This window comes from Neopsephotus bourkii, unplaced genomic scaffold (genome assembly GCF_033783945.1).
Source record: "Neopsephotus bourkii isolate Nb327-2 ecotype Australia unplaced genomic scaffold, CSIRO-AGI_Nbou_v1 NB_1630, whole genome shotgun sequence".
In the NCBI taxonomy this organism is placed as follows: domain Eukaryota; kingdom Metazoa; phylum Chordata; class Aves; order Psittaciformes; family Psittacidae; genus Neopsephotus; species Neopsephotus bourkii.
Genome location: NW_026902105.1, coordinates 7,303,381 through 7,322,362, shown reverse-complemented (window position 1 = coordinate 7,322,362; position 18,982 = coordinate 7,303,381). Strand labels below are relative to the sequence as shown.

The 18,982-nt window shown below is 37.6% G+C and overlaps 1 protein-coding gene across 4 annotated transcripts in view; it reads left to right on the top strand.

The window, feature by feature from the left end:
* Positions 1-18,982, top strand: part of CSMD3 (CUB and Sushi multiple domains 3) — a 600,129-nt gene that overhangs the window by 73,167 nt on the left and 507,980 nt on the right. For all 4 annotated transcript variants that reach the window (XM_061373410.1, XM_061373409.1, XM_061373412.1 and 1 more), the window contains exon 2: positions 10,889-11,111. In XM_061373410.1, the coding sequence (XP_061229394.1) occupies positions 10,889-11,111 (223 nt within the window). The remainder of the gene's footprint in view (positions 1-10,888; positions 11,112-18,982) is intronic.

Below are 18,982 nucleotides of genomic sequence, written 5' to 3'. Positions count from 1 at the left end.
GATGGAGCCAGGCTCTTCTCAGTGGCAAACAATGAAAGGACAAGGGGTAATGGGTACAAATTGGAGCACAAGAGGTTCCACTTAAACCTGAGAAGAAACTTCTTCTCAGTGAGGGTGACGGAACACTGGAACAGGCTGCCCAGGGAGGTTGTGGAATCTCCTTCTTTGGAGACATTCAAAACCCGCCTGGACACGTTCCTGTGTAACCTTATCTAGGTGTTCCTGCTCCGGCAGGGGGATTGGACTAGATGATCTTTTGAGGTCCCTTCCAATCTCTAACATACTGTGATACTGTGATACTTAATTTCTTCTCCCTTTGTTTTTAAGTACAGTGTCAGAAACTCTCCTTTAATGTCTAGTCCTTCATGAGAATTTCTCCAAAACTCCCTGCATTCATTTCACATTTTTAGAGTCTGTGGCTCTTTGATTTTTGAATTGGGGGCATTTTTTCACTGTTATATGATCTAGAAAATGAAAATCATAAAACTCACCCCAGTGGGCCATATTGTGACAGCTGAGTGTCTATGTGCCTGCTTATGGAATGATAGTTTTTTCTTTAGTCTGTAGTTAGATTCCCTTTTTAACTTCTGTTCTTCTTGTGCACCTTCAGAGGTGATATTTGCTAATACATTCATTACAGGGGTTGAGATCATGTCTAATTAATTTCAATGTGCCTTCTATTTAACCCAAAAAGTTTTGCCACTGTTTGGAGTAGATCAAAGACTTCAGCTGTTTTTTTCAACTGTTGCTTCCTATAATTCTGAACACACATTTGATTTTGATATCGTCAAGTAGTTTAGGGTGCTGCAAAGTGCATGGAGTGCAGTGGTACAATGATCCAAACCCCAGAGCAATGGCATCACAGGGTAGCTATTGACACCAGGTTTTTATAAATGTTTCACTGAAAATCATAAAATTTCAGCATAAAACGTTAGATTCTTTTTTATTTATTTATTTATTTTCCAACTTTATAGCAGAGATTCAAAGATCTGGATTTTCCTGTGGTCTAAAGCAAGAAGGTTTTTGTTTGTTTGTTTCTGTGTTTGCTTGTTTTTAAATTGTATTTCTTCTGAAGTTAATCCCTGTGAGTGAATGAGAAGACTTTGTAGGTTGTTTACATCTGAAGAAATCTAAGATGCCATAGAAGGTTGTCTGATATTTTTTGAAAGAATGAAACAGAATATGGGAAGACCATCTGCAGCAGTGTGCAGTAAATACAGAGTGATTCCTGTGTTTAATTTCTATTGGCAGAAACTTAAAACAGAGCCTTAATTTTGTCCTGATTTTCCAAGCACTGAGTCTTCAAAGTCTTTTCTAATATTGTTGAAGTCACTTCAAACCAGCATCATATTTATTTGATAATGTTTATTTCCTATCTGAATGCTTACTGGAAATTTTTGAACATTCTGGGTGTCCTTCTTCCATCTCTCCCCTCCCTTTTTGAGTCTGACTAAACCTATAATGTTTTAGAAAGATTACAGAAACTGTTTTTTTCTTTCTTTAAAGCTATATACTAATTTTAACAGGTTACTTAGCTTTACAATAATCTCTTCTCTGTTACTTATATGAAAATGCTGAGAGATTTCAAACTACCAGATGTATATTCAATTGTGGGTTGTTTTTATTATTTTTAACTGCACTAGATTAAATCTCTGTGAAAATCTCATTAGAGAGATCCATATCCCAGTTCCTAGATTTTAATGAAACATATATATAGTGACACAGATTTCCTTTAAAGTTAAGCAATTCAAATCAGCATTATATTGAGTGTTCTCCTGTTAGATTAGGATCAGTGTGAAAACTGTAATTAAGGTATTTGGACGTTTGAACTTTAATTTAAAAGGGTGGTACTTAATTTCTTCAGAAGACACTTTTGTGGGTTTTTTTGGCTTTTTTTTTTTTTTTTTAGAGGGTATTTGCCTTTATTTCACTAATGACAAGAGCAAAGACTCTTTAAACATCTCATTGTGTGACTGTTTTGGTTATTTAAGAATTCAGATTTTATTTGTTCCATGTGGAACATAGAATGTGGAAGTGGAACTGGAACATGGAAAATGTGGAATCATTCTGCTGTGGACAACATAATTTACTGGTTTTTTTGGGTTTTTTTTCCGCAAATACAACTTTTTCAAGCCCTGTTATACACTTATATTCTAGAAAGCCTAAACACTGTACTTTGCAGCAAAGTTTTTTCTCTGTCAACATGTAAAATACACTAAGAAATAGAGACAATAGTAGTGAAGAACCTTTAGAAGCAATATATTGCATGGTTTCATGTTAATAACAGACTATTTCAGAAGTTTTAGTTTGACCAGCTACTGCAGTGGTTGTATCTTATTTCCATATTTCATGCAGTTGACGTGGAAAGGGCTGACTATTTACCAGCACATTTTAACAAAAAAAGTGAATTTTGCTGGGATTTAAAATCTATGTTATTTTAAAATCAAGTAGGAAGTCTATGCAAATTAGGACTTGTTATTTCTGAAACAGCAGAAATGCTTCAAAATGCTATTGGCAGTTCATAATATTCAGGAGTGCTCTTCCTTGCCATTTTGACTTGTTAAGTGATGGTTCTAAGCTAACTAAAAATATCCCAATTAAATTATATATATGTGTGTGTGTGTGTGTGGTTATCTTTGCAAAAAAAGGAACAGTAAAAAGAAAATGTAAAATAAATATTTCAACAATTGATATTCACAGTGGAATATCTGTTCATATATTTTCCACAGAGTAAATTTCCCAAGTAATCAAACACAAAATCTGCATGAATTCATTTTCAGCCTTTCCTTTGATATGGTTTTCCCTTAGGGCTGCTGGGGAAATTCCTAGATTTTCTGGTTGTAAGTTGTTTATTTTGAACTTTTCAAGTGGAAGAACTGAAGGAAGAGTAGGTAGTTCTCATAAAATAAGGAATCCATAGCTCAAAATATTTATTCTTAAACAAAGAAGACAGAAGCAGGATGGCTAAATGCCATGGAGACCAAAATTGCTATTATTTGAAATCCAAAATATCTTTAAAACCCTCAAACGCCTTTAGTATCTCTCTACAATCTCAAACAAAGGAACTCTGATTCTCCTACAAGTCTGGCAGCATGAGCATGTGTGGGGGGTATTGAATATGGCAAGCTTTCAATCCCAGCATGTATTTTTAATCCATTCAGTGATGAGAACCTAAATGTCCTCTCTTTTTTTTATGTCGAGTTCAATTGCCCAGATGTTTGTCACATCTGAGAGATTACCCTTCTCTGGCTGCATGAGCAACGAGGCAGTTATTTTGGAACAGATGATCCCTTGTCTACAAGGCATTTGAGATATTACATGAGGAATAGGAGACAAATATTTAAATATCCTTAGGTGGAAAGTTAATAACATACTGGGATAAAATCTTGAGTATATTTCATCTGACTTTATTGAAAACAGACTTTCATAGATGGTTGTGGTAGCAATGTTTTTAAAACAGAGGCAGAAGGCTCTTCCCTGTCAAAGATTTATATACAAACTAAAATAATTAAGTACCTAAGGGTAAGTGTGAAAGTGATAATCTCCTTCTGTTGAGTGACGTACAGGACAGTAGGTTTATGCTGCATCTTTTTTAAAGCTCCTTAAAGATTGGTGATACTATTGATGTTAAAGCCTTTTCGCTTTCAGTTATAGGAAGTGACTAACAGTTTCCTGTTGTAGAACAAGAGATACACACAATGGCAATAAGTATTTATTTCAATATATGCAACAAAAAATACTGTGGATGCTTTTGTTAAATGAGATCCATGTTTTTACTTAGCAACCTTGCTATTTTAAGCTTTCTCTTCCTCAATGTGGATGCACGGTGAACATGAACAATGCTGCAGTTTTTTAGACCTTATTTTTCTTAAAAGAAGGAACATGCTCAATGTTGACATGAGGGGGCATAAGCTTTCATCCCTGTTCCAATTTTCAGAGCTGAGACAATGTCGTGGTTTAACCCCAGCCAGACAGCTCTTCACTCACCCCCCCCCCCCCCACCCTTCCTTCCTTCCCCCTACTCCTGGAGGGACGGAGAGGAGAATCAGAAAGAATGCAACTCCCACGGGTTGAAATAAGAACAGTTGAGTAACTAAGGTATAACACAAATCACTATTGCTACCACCAATAATAGTAATGGTAAAGGAAATAACAAGGGAAGAGAATACAACGCCTCATCACCAGACGACCGATAACTCGCCCCCCCAGCCCGACCAAGCACCAACTGATACCTCCTCCAACCCTGCAGTCCCTTCTCCCTTCCAGGTAACCCCCAGTTTCATCCTGGGCATGACGTGCTGTGGTATGGAATACCTCTTTGGTCAATTTGGGTCAGGTGTCCTGCCTCTGCTTCCTCCTGGCTTCCCTCCTCCCTGGCAGAGCATGAGGCTCACAAAGTCCTTGGCTAAACCAAAAATATCATTGTTATCAGCTCTGTTCCCAGCCCAAAAGTCAAAGCACAGAACTGCACCAGCTACCAAGAAAGAGAAAAATGACTGCCACTGCTAAACCCAGGACAGACAAATGGAAGACAACACTAAAATACTTCTGAACCTCTTTCAGAAAAGGTGGCTGAAACAGAGATAAGAAATTACTCTTTGGAGGAAAACCAGTACTTCCATGAAGTTCTTCACATGCAGTGATAATTACTTTACAGTGTTAGCTTCTTTTTGGATGGTACTCTGTATGTTTTCCATTGAGCTTGTCATGGGGTTTCCAGCCAGCCCAGACTGGAAAAGTCATTTTGGCAACTTGTTACAGCTTATGCAAGAGCAAGACAGCCTATCTTACCCAATTATTTGCAAAGATGCAAAAACTATCTTTTCTCATAAGCTTAACATTATACAAATCATAGACAAAGGAGTCTTAAAACAAGGTACTTTTGAACACTTTATAATGTCTACATATTGGCACAATTTCCAGTAACCTGTGGAGAGAAAAACATTCAAATACCTTGTTTGTGAAAGCAAATGCCTTTAAGAACAAGCTGAACTGAAATGGCAATTTAGTTAAGAAACCTCAATTTCTTGGAACTCCTAAGTGCTGTTTTTAATAGAGGCACTACAATTGTGTGATTGCACTGTGCACTTCACAAACACAAGATTTTTGTATGCTTTACAAGGCTTTTTTAGGCATATCTGGAATTTCTCTAGACTAGAGAAAACAGTCTAAAATAAAGGAAATATGCATTATATGTAAAGAAAATAGTTGGAAAAAATAGAAAATGAAAACAACACACAAATATATAATTGCAACAGAAGTTATTATTGCTTTGGGAACTTTAAAAATATGAACATCATATAATTAATCTGTTGGGGTGTTTTTTTTACTGGTCAGGTGAAATATTAAACATAGACTTTGCTTAGCTGGTAGAATGCTCATTGTAAAAGCTGCTGTTGGAGCTGAGGTGGAATTGAGAAGTATTCCTTGAAATACAGAGTATTGGGTTAAACTGGCATAGAGGTCTATATGAATACAAAATAGACATTTCTGAAATAGCAGCAGCTCTAATGGCTTCTAGGTGGTATGGATACCTACCTACCCCATCACACAGGCTTAGCGTACTTCCATTCTGAGTGCTGTGGTGCAGCATTGCTGCTGGTATGTGCACTTTCTATGACTAGCACAGGAAGAAAATGAGACTCAGAAGCAATCATGGGGTTGTAATTTTCTGGTAGGAATTAATTGTCTGGTAGGACAAGTGAGTGCCCTTAGTTTAAAAGTTACCAGTCACACATATTAGGAAAGTACGGTGGAAAAAGAAAGAAGTATGCAAGCTGCTGGACATTTGAGAGGCAGAGAAAAAGGTGAAGAGTAGGCAGGACTAAATCTAGGGCATTAAAGGAGATAATTATCTTGCATGTTTGTACTGATGTGAAAAAAGTCAATAAAACTTTCTGTTGGAAATTAATGTTAGAGAACGGAGGTTTCTTTTATGCAGAAAAGAGGCTTAATGGGAAATGGAAGAGTATAAATGGAAGAGAAGTAAGACATGAGGCAAAGAGATTAAAAGGTAAATTTCAAATACAATAAAATACAGTAATTCCATCTGATGAGCTCTTTCTCTTCCCCATTTTGTAAATGGCCTCAAAGACCTTGGTGTAAGGCATGTCAGAACAATTAAAATGGTAGAGAAGCTGAGATGGTTTTGGAAAAAAGACTGTGTATAGATTTTCCAAAACCTGGAAGGATTGACAGAAGAGAGAAAAAGGTTGACAAAATGGGGAAGGGTTCACACCATTATGAAATCTACCACTGTAGTATTCCAGTAGGTTCTCTGAAGTGCTAAGAACACGTAAGATTGTCATATGAAAATACAAAGAAAGAGGTTTCACAAATAGGACTATATGGGAGAAATAAGGAAACCAGGTGGATAAGAGTAAAATATACAACACAGACACCATAAAACCTAAGGTGATGATAATGCAAGTCATCAGAAAGAGAATTTAGCACAATGGAAGAAAATTAGGAGAAAAATCCTTCCTGATTTATGGTCATCATGAAAATTAACTGCTCCTTGCTGCCAGACAGTCAGGTGATCAAAGATCACAACTAGAAAAACATGTTGCAGAAATGTTCAAAGAGCAGGAGAGACAAGTAAAGTTGATGGATTCTGAATGGAAAAGGACCACCATCTGGGGGTCAAAGAACAATTATGCAAATAGGTAGACTGCACAAAAAAATGGATATGAATATGGGTGACATGGCTAAGGAACACTTTAAGATACAATCGACTATTCCTTAAGATGGGTGCAAGGGAAAGAGATGATAAAATACAGAACTAAAAAAGCAGCATATGGACAACTTATCTTCTATTTTCTCAGTTTGCTCTCAAAGTAAATGGCAGAAAGTATTAAATACCTCTTTAAAAGGAAATACACAACTTAGAAACATGTTAATCACTGCAGACACAATACAATTATGGTGATGACTACTATTAAAGAATACATTAGATAAAGGAAATTAAACAAAAGATAAGTTGTACTTGGAAAGTAAGAATGTGGAAATATGAAATAGTATGACTAAACGGTCTGGAGGAAGAGAAAAAGCAAAAGACAATGTTGTAGTGTACTGAGTGAGTACAGTTATGGGACGCCCAAGGGCATGGGGTCTGGATATGGTATAGTATTATTTGCTTTGATAGAAGGCAATGAAAGTTTAATAAATAGTTTAAGTAAGAACTGATACTGTAATCCAACAATAAATACAAGAATTCATGAGATCAGGAGGAGAGGCAGTGTTTTCTGATTTCATGAAATATTTATCCATGTGAAATTGATGAGAATTAAATAGCTGAATTTTAAAATCTGGTAGATACAGTGGAAATTTTGAATCATATGAAATATGAAGAGAATATAACCAGTGAAGATGTTGTTCATCTTCACACTGACTTCAGCAAGTATTTTTGTAGTCTCACTTCAAGCTTTTCAGAATTCTTTATCTCATGTTTTGAATCAAACGTTCATATTAATGAAAAACAGTTTGCATGTAAATACTATTTTGAATGCTAATTCTGAAATCTAGATTTAAAAGATCACAGTTTATGATACCAGTTATTTCAGCATGAAGTTTGTCTTATGAAAATAAGTGTCATGTTTTCATCATTAGATCAGACCAGTCAGTTAATGCATGCTATTTCAAATATAACCAATTTGGTCTGCCAAGGTGAAGAGCATTACAGAATGAATTAACATATGAAAGTAGGGATTAAAGTGCATGTTGCAGGATTCCATTTGCCATCAAAGCCAAATTTAGCTGTTTGGGTTTTCCATACTTGGAAATAAAAATGTATCTTCTGGTATATGCACAGGGTGTTACGCGCTGCTAGCCATTGCTGAGAATTAACCAAGTTGCTTTCTCTTGCAGCATACAAATAATTATCTTTTGGTACTGTTTGGATATGGAGTAAAAAGAATAAATAGAACTTTCATATACCGTGGAAATATATTTCATATGTATGCATAGTAATATAGGAACAAGTGTTGCATCCGATATGGAGTATTACATTCCTTAATAAGTCATATGTTATCTCACAAAGTACTTTCTCATTGTCATGGCTCTGTTCTTTTTATTGGAAAAAAAATCTAATTTTATTTTGGTCACAAAAGAGCTATTATTTGATTTTTCCTTTAAAGCTGGCACTGAATTAACAGAACAGTACTTATGTAATTGATACCTATCCTGACTTAGATATAGAAAAAGTAACGCAGATTCTGAATTATGGAAATACATCATAACGATGAGCCAAAGTTCACACTGCTTTCCACACCTGGTCTGGTGAGATGCATAGCAATTAACAGTGCATGCTATTAAGTTTCTCTCCCTCTCCTCTCTCTCTCACTTCTTTAGTATTCTCTCTTCTCTGATTCAACTGAAGAAACCTCAGGAAGAGATTTCTAGAAAAAAGCAGAGAACTATATGCACAGTTGCCTTTTTTAAAAGTCTTATTCCAGTAGCTATATTTGGTGGGAGCTGCTAGATTTCTAGGATGAAGATCTTAGGATGAGTTAATAGTTTTGTTTTGTAAAGTGACTGGCTCACAAACTGCATTCCAAGAGATTTTTTTAAAGTGCTAAATAAAACAGCTGAGCTTAAATAATAATAGCATATAAAGGAGGTTTAAAAATAGTTTGAATATATGAGGGAGATGCAGAAAGATACAAATAAAGCAGACTCCTAGCGATGGAGATTGATAACAAATGAAAGTTTGTAGGCACTGATATGAAATGAATTGTCTAAGCTAACTTGCAGTAGAAGATAAAATTTGCTATACGTGTCCAATGAGGTAAATAAAGCCCTAATTATTTTCTAAGAGGATCTTCCATTCCTTATATATCTATGATATACTGATATTTGTAGTAAAAGAGTAATCACACTACATAAGAAGCATCTTTTCTTACCATTGCATATAAATATGCAAAAGCCAAGACAAAAATATTGTCTGTATCCTTCTTCTGTTGTCAAGAAGAGTTACTTTAGAGTGTAGCAAATTTAAACAAAGTGTAAAATCTAATGAGATTTCTACTTAGTACTTCTGAGAAAGGGTTCTGCACATTTAAATGCTCAACACAAAGACCAGCTTGTGAATATGCCATAAAGAAGATGACTTAATGAGCCCAAATATATACACATGTGTATAATTGAAGAGATGGCATCTGTTTTGCTTGTTTGTACTTTGTTGTGAAATGTATATCCTATTTCCCTGAAAGAGCATGCTGAGCAGCTGAGTGCTTGTGATTTTTTCTTAGCTGATATCTCCCCACTAGAAGGGGGTCTTGCTCTGAGTATGCCTGGGGAAGAAAAGCTTTGGAGACTGCAAAAGTCAAAGCAAGAAAACTGATCTTATTTAATGGATAAGAGAGCATAACACCTGTAGAGGGGAGGTAGGCCTACAGATTGCAAAGCTGGCTGAAAGAAAAAAACATGTCCTAAGACCTAGAGCAGTTAGCGACTTCTGTTTACTGAGAACAAGAGTATAGAAAAGGACCTACCCTTCTAGGACACAGTCACTTATGAGATCCTTTGGCAATTATTCTTGTTGTCTACTTTTTCTCAGAAAATGGATTTTCTATATAAAGAGAAAATTGTTTATAGTCCAAAAAAATGTAGGGGCCTTTGAATGTAGGGGCCTTTTCTGACATTTTGGGATATTAATGTTAAAAAGGCTCTATTGGCAGATCTACATTTCAGCTTTGACCCATGTACTGATTTTGGCTGGGATAGTGCTAATGTTCCTCAAAATTGATCGAAAGCGTGTTGAGAACACAAGGATGTTTTAGATATTGCTGTACAGTGCTTAAATAGAGTCAAGACCTTTTCTGTTTCTCATGCTGCACCTCCCAGTAAATAGGCTGGGGACAGGCAATAATTTGGGAGGGGACACAGCTGGGACATCTGGTCCCAACTGACCAAAGGGGTGTTCTGTGCCCTCTGATGTCATACTCAGTGGTAAAGCTGAAGGAAAGGAGGAAGGGCAGGACATTCAGGGTCTTCCTAAGTTAACATTAGGTTGGAGGCCAGGTTTCCTGGAAATAGCCCAAAGTAGCCAGTGAATTCTGTATTCTGCCTCCCTTATATGGACAGCTTTTGCTCTACCTATCAAACTCTCTTTATTGCAACCCATAAATTTTCTCACTTTTAACTTTTCCTATTCCCTCCCCCATCCCACCATGGGGGAGAGTGGTTGAGTGAATATGTGGGATTTAGCTGGAGTTACGCAACATCCCCTACTTAGGGTCAGTCAAAACACATAAGGTTTTCATCGTAATATTTTATTTTGATATAGAATATCTTACTGCTTTCTGGTTACAAATGCAGAATGCAATTATTTATGTGAGATAATTTAATAATGCAACAGATGGGTATGTCACATTCAGTCTTGAAGTACAGAGCTTTCATAACCAGAAATATTGATTGGAAAAATCTTGTTCATGATAAATAGCTTTTCAGCCTCTTCACTCCCAAAATCTGGGAAGGAGCAGCAGAAGGTTAACAGATCTAATCTGCATTAGACCTGAACCAAAATAAACCATTTATTTTGCTCTGGCTGGGTCTCTGTCTTTTTTACAAGAAAGGGAATTGTTACATATACTTTGCTTCATAGATGACCAAATATAGTTAGAGATGTTGTTACATATATTTATTTGCAAATATGCTACCATATGTCTTTACATAAACAGTATGGAAAACACATTTGTTAGGTGGGTGGGGTTGTTTTGCATTAAGTGGCCAGGATTTGTATTAACACATGGGATTTACCTTTCTAAATGCAGTACTTGCAAAGAAGTATTCTGATTTTTTTTTAGAAATAATGAATTCCAAGTATGTATGATATTGAAGACTGATATAAAAAAGAGTTGCTAACTTCTGTTTCTGTGTTTTTTTTTAGGATTTATTTATACCTGTGGTGGAACTCTAAAAGGACTTAATGGCACCATAGAAAGCCCTGGTTTCCCATATGGATATCCAAATGGTGCCAACTGTACGTGGGTTATAATAGCAGAAGAAAGAAACAGAATACAGATCGTCTTTCAGTCTTTTGCTCTAGAAGAAGAATATGATTATTTGTCACTATATGATGGGCATCCTCACCCTGCAAACTTTAGGACAAGGTAAACAATAAACATTATTAAAACTTAATTTATATTCATATCTTAAAATATCTGAGAAAATATGTAACTTCTCTGAATTATGAATTCTTTCTTATTTAGACTTTAATGGGCACTTTCCTTAACTAATAATAAATGTAATAAAATCTATGTGATGCACTTTAATTCTAGTTAAAGTAAGTGCTTGCAGCCCAGAAAGCAATTTCTTGGGCTGCATAGAAAGAATCGTGGCCAGCAGGCTGAGGGATCTGAATCTTCTTACTCTTCTTTGCTCTCACATCCAGCTCTGGGTCCACCAGCACAGGGAAGACATGGACCTGTAAGAAGCAGGTCAAGAGGAGGGCCACAGAAATGATCAGAGGGATGGAACACTTCTTCGATAAGGAAAGGGTGACAGAGTTGGGATTGTTCAGCCTGGAGAGGAAAAGCAGCCTTCTAATACCTAAAGGGGGCTTATAAGAAAGACAGTGAGGGACTTTTTACGAGTGCATATAAGGTTCAGACAAGGGGAAATGGCTTTAAACTGAAAGAGGGGAGATTTAGATTAGACATTAGGAAAAAAATATTTCATTATGATGTTAGTATAGGAACACTGGCACTGGTTGCCCAGAAAAGCTGTGGCTGCTCTATCCCTGTCAGTGTTCAAGGCCAGGTTGGATGGGGCTTGGAGAAACCTGGCCTAATGGAAGATGTCCCTGCCTGTGGCAGGGAGATAGCAGTAGATGGTCATTAAAGGTCCCTTCTAAGCCAGATCATTCTGTGTTTTTTAGTTCAATGATACTGTGATGAAAAATGTAACACATATTCCTAATCATGGAACATCTGCTTTCATTTTACTTTGCATAGTGCTGCTCTAATAAAGGGATATTTTTCCATAATACAATTGATTCACTGATAATGATAAAACTTACATGGGGTCTGATCACATGTAGGAGCCCAAAAAGGCCCTCGCTGTCAATCAAGACTTCTATTGGTTAATTCACTCTAAATTGTAATTTCAGAGCATAGTTTCTGTCCCAGTACAAAAGACTAAACTTTTATTGCTATTAGGAACTTACATTTCTTACTGAGTTACAGTTTTAATGAGCAGCAGAAAAAAACAGGTGGAGGAAGCTAGGAAGAAAGAAGAGGAAAATAATATCTTGCAAAGACAGAAGTTTTTTCTTTGTATGTCTTGCTCAAACTGCAGAGAAGAATTATGTATATTTGTGTGCAAGTGTATGCTCATATCCATGTGTATCTGTCTGTCCACATAGATATGTAGATACCTATGTACATATATAGATCTATGTGTGCAGGATTCTTTTTATATCAAACTAAGCCTTCAAAGATGGAGATTTGTTATATATATATTTATATATGTATATATTTTAAATGTCATTATCTTTAGAATTATGTCAAGGAAGCCTGGCATGCTCAAAAGTTTTGGTATTGTGTATTTAGGATGCTGCTATATGCTGATGAAGAATAGGATAAAGATTTCTGTAGAAAAAAATAAAGTCAGCACTTGAAAAGATGATTAAGTCTTCATAGGTCTTGAAATAGACTACTTCTGTAAGACTTACAAGATCTTGCCAGTGTGTGGGTGCAGTAGAAAAATAGTACATATTTGTGTGAGTGGAGAGCTGGGTTTTAAATTAAGGAAGTGTGATAGTGAAATTATGCAAGCTTTACTAAATCGTGGTGACGTTTATTTTCTCAGATTGCTGCAGCAAGTAGTAAGATCATATTTTCTAGAGCCTTTGTGCAAAAGATTCTTAATTAAACAAAGTTTTACAGAGGTACAGCTGATTGTGGAAACTTTCCTTCTAGAATGGAAGTGGAGTGGAAACTTTCTTTCTAGAAAGGAAGTGGATTTTATCATTCTACTTATTGGTATTAATGAAAGTGTAATTAGATTACACTTGTTACACCCCCCTTAATTTTGCAACAGGAAAGAAATGTTTTCAGGCGACCATATCTTTATATATTATATACATTATTTGTATATAATAGATATATGTGTATATATATAATTTGTATATTTGTAAAATATATAACATGACAGCTAAAAAAATCTCAGACAAGGAAACTGTTTCTTTTCCCACTTCAATATTTTGATTGAAAGAGTTTCTATATGACTGAAAAAGATTTTACATTTGGGCTATTTCTGAAGCTCATAACTTCTGATGCTCTCTTGATCCACCTTTATTGTTTCATTGATCTCCTCAGAACTGCATCGTGTTGAAATCTGGAGTCATTGACTGTTTTCAGTGAATCTTTAACAGCCTTAACTGGTTTTGATGGCACTTAAATGGCATCTTAACAATAACAAATGGAAGAGAAGCATGTCAGGTGTGGCCATTATAGGAATTGTACAGTCAATATTATATGTTTGTGCTACTATACATGCTTCACTTAGCATAGACCTTTTCCTCAAACTATAAATAGAGAAAATATAGAATAAAGCGGTGAACTAAATGCAAAGTAATAATATCTTTCCATAAATCACAGTTGTAAACACCCACAAAAATTTTGTGAAAAGATAGTGTTACTTCCTGTATTTAAACCAAGCTTTCAGCAAAATGTCATACTTGTGTGTGTTTATGGGTCAAGTCATAAATGCTTTCTAATTTTAAGGCTTTCTTGTTGCCTTTCCTGTGCATCTTTGTGAATTTCTTGTACCCTTTCTTTCACATTTATACACCTAATTTCCTCTAAAAAAAATATTAAAAAATCAGGGTTCAGTTTTAAATGATTACTTTTATTTTGCAACTTTGCGTACACCTTATTCGGGAAGGTAGGTAATACTTCAGACTGCTATTCTTAGTGAAAGTGTTGCATTTCTAGATAGAACTCCAATTCCATTTTTTTTTTAAATGTATGCCTTTCACATAAATTCTGTGTGCTATTAGATCAATCGTTTCAGACAAGCTTTATGAAGATGCATATCAATAACATTCTTTCAATTTTCAGGGTGCCCAGCCTGAAAACCAGGAGCTTTGTTTCCACGAGTTATAATAAATCCCACTTTTAACTGAAGTTAATGTAAAGCATGATTTGAAATGATAAAAACACATAAACCAACTGCTTTGCAAAAGCCATTTGGAGTCACATGGTGATACCTCTTGCCTGTTGTGAAAGTTTTTTTAGTATACGTTGTAAATAATTCACTGTCGTACTTGCTGCCATATACTAGGGACTGGCAGGAGCAGGGCTGCTCCAGGAGGGGCACAATCAATCCATGGGATATAGCCCTAGAGGGCAGGAGGGCTCAATACTCTTGGTTGGTCTTCAAGGATCACCTGTTACAAACTCAGGAGTGTTTCATCCCAACCAGAAGGAAGTGCAGCAGGAGGGCCAGGAGACCTCCTTGGATGGATAAGGAGCTGCTGAGGAAAATTCAAATGAAAAAAAAGTTTTATAGGAAGTGGAAGCAAGGACAGGCAGCCTGGCAAGAGTACAGGGACGTTGTCCAGGAAGCTAGGGACCAGGTTAGGAAAGCTGAGGTCCAGCTAGAATTAAACTTGGCTAGGGATATTAAGGATAACAGGAAGGGATTCTACAGATACATAGCAAATAACAAACAGATTAGGGAGAATGTAGGCCCCCTCAGGAAGCTCTCCGGTGAACTAGCTACACAGGATTTGGATAAGGCTGAGGTTCTGAATGACTTCTTTGCCTCGGTCTTCTCTAGCAAAGGCTCTGACCGCACCACCCAAGTCTTGGAAGACAGACACAGCGACTGTGAGAATGAAGACCTTGGGCCCACTGTAGGAAAGGAATTGGTTTGAGACCATCTTAAAAATCTGAACGTGCACAAGTCCATGGGACCTGATGAAATCCACCCACGGGTCCTGAAGGAGCTGGCAAATGAAGTTGCTAAGGCACTGTCCATCATATTTGAAAAATCATGGCAGTCAGGTGAAGTTCCCGACGACTGGAAAAAGGGAAATATAACCCCCGTTTTCAAGAAGGTGAATTACAGACCAGTCAGTCTCCCCTCTGTGCCTGGCAAAATCTTGGAGCAGATTCTCCTGGAAGGCATGCTAAGGCACATGAAAAACAACATGGTGCTTGGTGACAGCCAGCATGGCTTCACTAAGGGGAAATCCTGCCTGACCAATTTGGTGGCCTTTTATGATGGGGCTACAGAACTGATGGACAGCGGTAAAGCAGTTGATGTCATCTACCTGGATTTGTGTAAAGTGTTCGACACTGTCCCACACAACATTCTTGTCTCTAAATTGGAGAGACATCAATTTGATGAATGGACCACTCGGTGGATAAAGAACTGGCTGGAGGGCCGCACACGAAAAGTTGTGGTCAGTGGCTCAATGTCCAGCTGGAGACCTGTAACGAATGGTGTCCCTCAGGGATTGGTGTCGGGACTGGTCTTGTTTAACGTCTTCGTCGCTGACATGGACAGTGGGATTGAGTGCACCCTCAGGAAGTTTACCAATGACACCAAGCTGTGTGGTTCGGTTGAAACGCTGGAGGGAAGGAATGCCATCCAGAGGGACCTTGACATGCTTGTGAGGTGGGCAGATGCCAACCTCATGAAGTTTAACCTTGCCAAATGCAAGGTCCTCCACTTGGGTTGGGGCAATCCCAGACACAGCTACAGGCTGGGCAGAGAAGAGATTCAGAGAAGCCCTTTGGAGAAGGACTTGGGGGTGTTGGTCGATGAGAAAATGAACATGAGCCGGCAGTGTGCACTTGCAGCCCAGAAAGCCAACTGTATCCTGGGCTGCATCAAAAGGAGTGTGACCAGCAGGTCAAAGGAGGTGATCCTGCCCCTTTATTCTGCTCTCGTGAGACCTCATTTGGAGTACTGTGTGTGCAGTTCTGGTGTCCTCAACATCAAAAGGACATGGGTCTGTTGGAACAAGTCCAGAGGAGGGCCACGAGAATGATCAGGGAACTGGAGCACCTCCCATATGAAGATTGGCTGAGAAAGTTGGGGCTGTTTAGCCTGGAGAAGAGAAGGGCTGTGTGGAGACCTCATAGCAGCCTTCCAGTACCTGAGTGGGGCATACAGGGATGCTGGGGATGTACTCTTCATTAGGGATTGTAGTGATAGGACATGGGGTAATGGGTTAAAACTTAAACAGGGGAAGTTTGGATTGGATATAAGGAGGAAATTCCTGTTAGGGTGGTGAGGCACTGGAATAGGTTGCCTAGGGATGTTGTGAATGCTCCATCCCTGGCAGTTTTCAATGCCAGGTTGGATGAGGCCTTGGGTGTTATGGTCTAGAGCGAGGTGTCCCTGCCCATGGCAGGGGGGTTGGAACTTGATGATCTTAAGGTCCTTTCCAACCCTATTATTCTATGATTCTATGATTCTAATCCTGCAGGTGCTGAACACAGGGATCAGAGCCGGCACCTGATAACAGGGTCAGCACCCTACACAGCAAATGATGAACCAAGTCCAGAGTCCCTCCAGGGAGTCCAGCTTTAAACAAAGAGAAACAGGGCCGGATAAGCTCCCCACAGGTTAGGACTGAGAGGCAAGGACAGAGCTGTAGCAGGGACTGGATGGCTGATTGTGGGCTGAAATGAAGTCCAAAGAGCCATGGACAGTGGTGGGACTCCCAGCTGAGACTGGTCAGGACCAGGAAGGATTATTAGTTTCCTCAGGATCCTGAAATTATTTTTTTATATCTGGGAGAAAATTATTTAATACTTGCCTTTAAAGCAAGTTCTTTATATAAGCATTTAATAATTTTAGAAGTATTTAATAATTTACTACTTACCTTTAAAGCAAGCTTTAGATATTGTACAAAACCCAGTATGGCACTAGCTATATCAATTGTTCATTGCGTAATCCATGGCACCCCTTGAACAGTCACATGGAAAGCCTAAAAACTGTGCTATTAGTGTCCGTGTCGTAGTGCGTATCTAGGAGGATGAGAGAATGGCCACATCAGTTCTGACATTTCCTTACAAATGTTTTATTTTACAACTTTCTTCTTTTTAAAAAAAGAAATTTCTGAGCATAACCATCAGGGTCTGACTGGAGAAAAACCCAGTGTCAGAAATATGTCATTTGTGATCCCCAGAGTGAAATTACAATGCAAGCAAGGTCATGTACCACAATCAGTGCTTGTTTATTGCCTTTTATAAGGGCAATTATTATAAAAAAAGAAATTATTATTTAAAAAAATAGCGATAAAACAGATGGGAAAAAAGACAGAAAGTAAGCAAGCACTCAGAGTGCAGATAGACAGTCACCAGCATGGATCTAGCAGTGTCCTGAGGGTCTGTAGTTATTGTCTTCATTGGTGGGTGTCCCCCAGGGTCCTTAGTCATCATCAGTGGCAAGTGTCCAAAATGGTGATTACCTTTTACCCCTTTTACAATGCATTAGGAGAAGTATCCCTGTTCTTAATGACATGTACTGAACATTCGTGATGGATCACGTGCACCCAGTTTCACTGGCCTCAAAGCCAGCTCTTCCTGTAGCAATCCTTGAGATAATGGGCAGCAATTCCTCACACCAGTCCTTGAGGTAATGAGCAGAGTCTTAGCTCCTCCCACCCATCTCCCAGGCAATGGACAGTGGAGTCCCATTTCAGCTTCTTACACCAATCTTTGAGACACTGGGTGCTGGAGTCTGATTTCAGTTCAGTCTCTCACAATAATGCATGATGTATTATCAGCAAATACCAAAGAGTATGCTTTTTGTTGTTGTTTTTTTTGTTGTTTTTTTTTTTTAAGGAGTAAGGTGCTTAGGCTTGAACATTATTTTTAAGAGATGTCATACTTAATAGTTTCCTAAAATTAAAACTTTTGCCTCTAATTAATTACCCCGACTTGCAGCATGATATTAGAAATATGTTTAAATGATTGAATAACTTGTGATTATATATCCAAGCTATGTTTACAGTTCCAAGGGAATACATTTTTCAAAATTGCCAGTACCTAACCAGTTAATTGATTTGAAATTTAAATATTCATCACAAAATTAACATTGCATTGAAATCAATAAAAAAAAATCTATTTTAAATAGAGAAAAAAACCAACCCTGCATAGCTGCTTCAATTATACTGGGATAAACTGAATAATTCAAACTTGTATATTTTTGTGTTGTGTGGACTAAAAGAATCTTTCATACATTTATGCTCAGAAAGTCATTTTATATTAGTCAAAATTATATATTTTTCTGAAGTGAAAATTATTTAGAAAATGACAAGTCTAACAGAATGTTCTGGAAAAAAAATGAAAATTCCACTATGTGTGGTCTTCAAAAGGACAGACATAGTATGGGAGTTTGGAAAGCTCCATTGTTAGCAAAAGGGTATAATCATTTTGTGACAGCTATTCACTTTATTTGCATAAGTGAGAAGAAGTATGACTATGTTTTTAGGGACTGTAGTGATCGGACAAGGGGTAATGGGTTAAAACTTAAACAGGGGAAGTTTAGATTGGATATAAGGAGGAAATTCTTTCCTGTCAGGGTGGTGAGGCACTGGAATGGGTTGCCCAGGGGGGCTGTGAATGATCCATCCCTGGCAGTGTTCAAGGCCAGGTTGGATGAGGCCTTGGGTGACATGGTTTAGTGTGAGGTGTCCGTGACCATGGCAGGGGGGTTGGAACTTGATGATCTTAAGGTCCTTTCCAACCCTAACTATTCTATGATTCTGTGATTCTGTGTTTGTCTAAAAATCATGAGTAGTAGATCTCTCGCAAACTGGCACAAACTGGAATTTTTGGACACTTAATAAATACCTATTTTGCTTGTGTTTGAGAGCCTGAATGACCAGTATGTATCTGTAGACCTAGTTTTAAGTGTTGATACAGTCACTGTATCCAGAGATTTAATTGGATAAACTAAAAACTTTACCTACTCACTGTTAATTTCCCCTTAGGAAATTTGAATGGAAAGAAGCTTT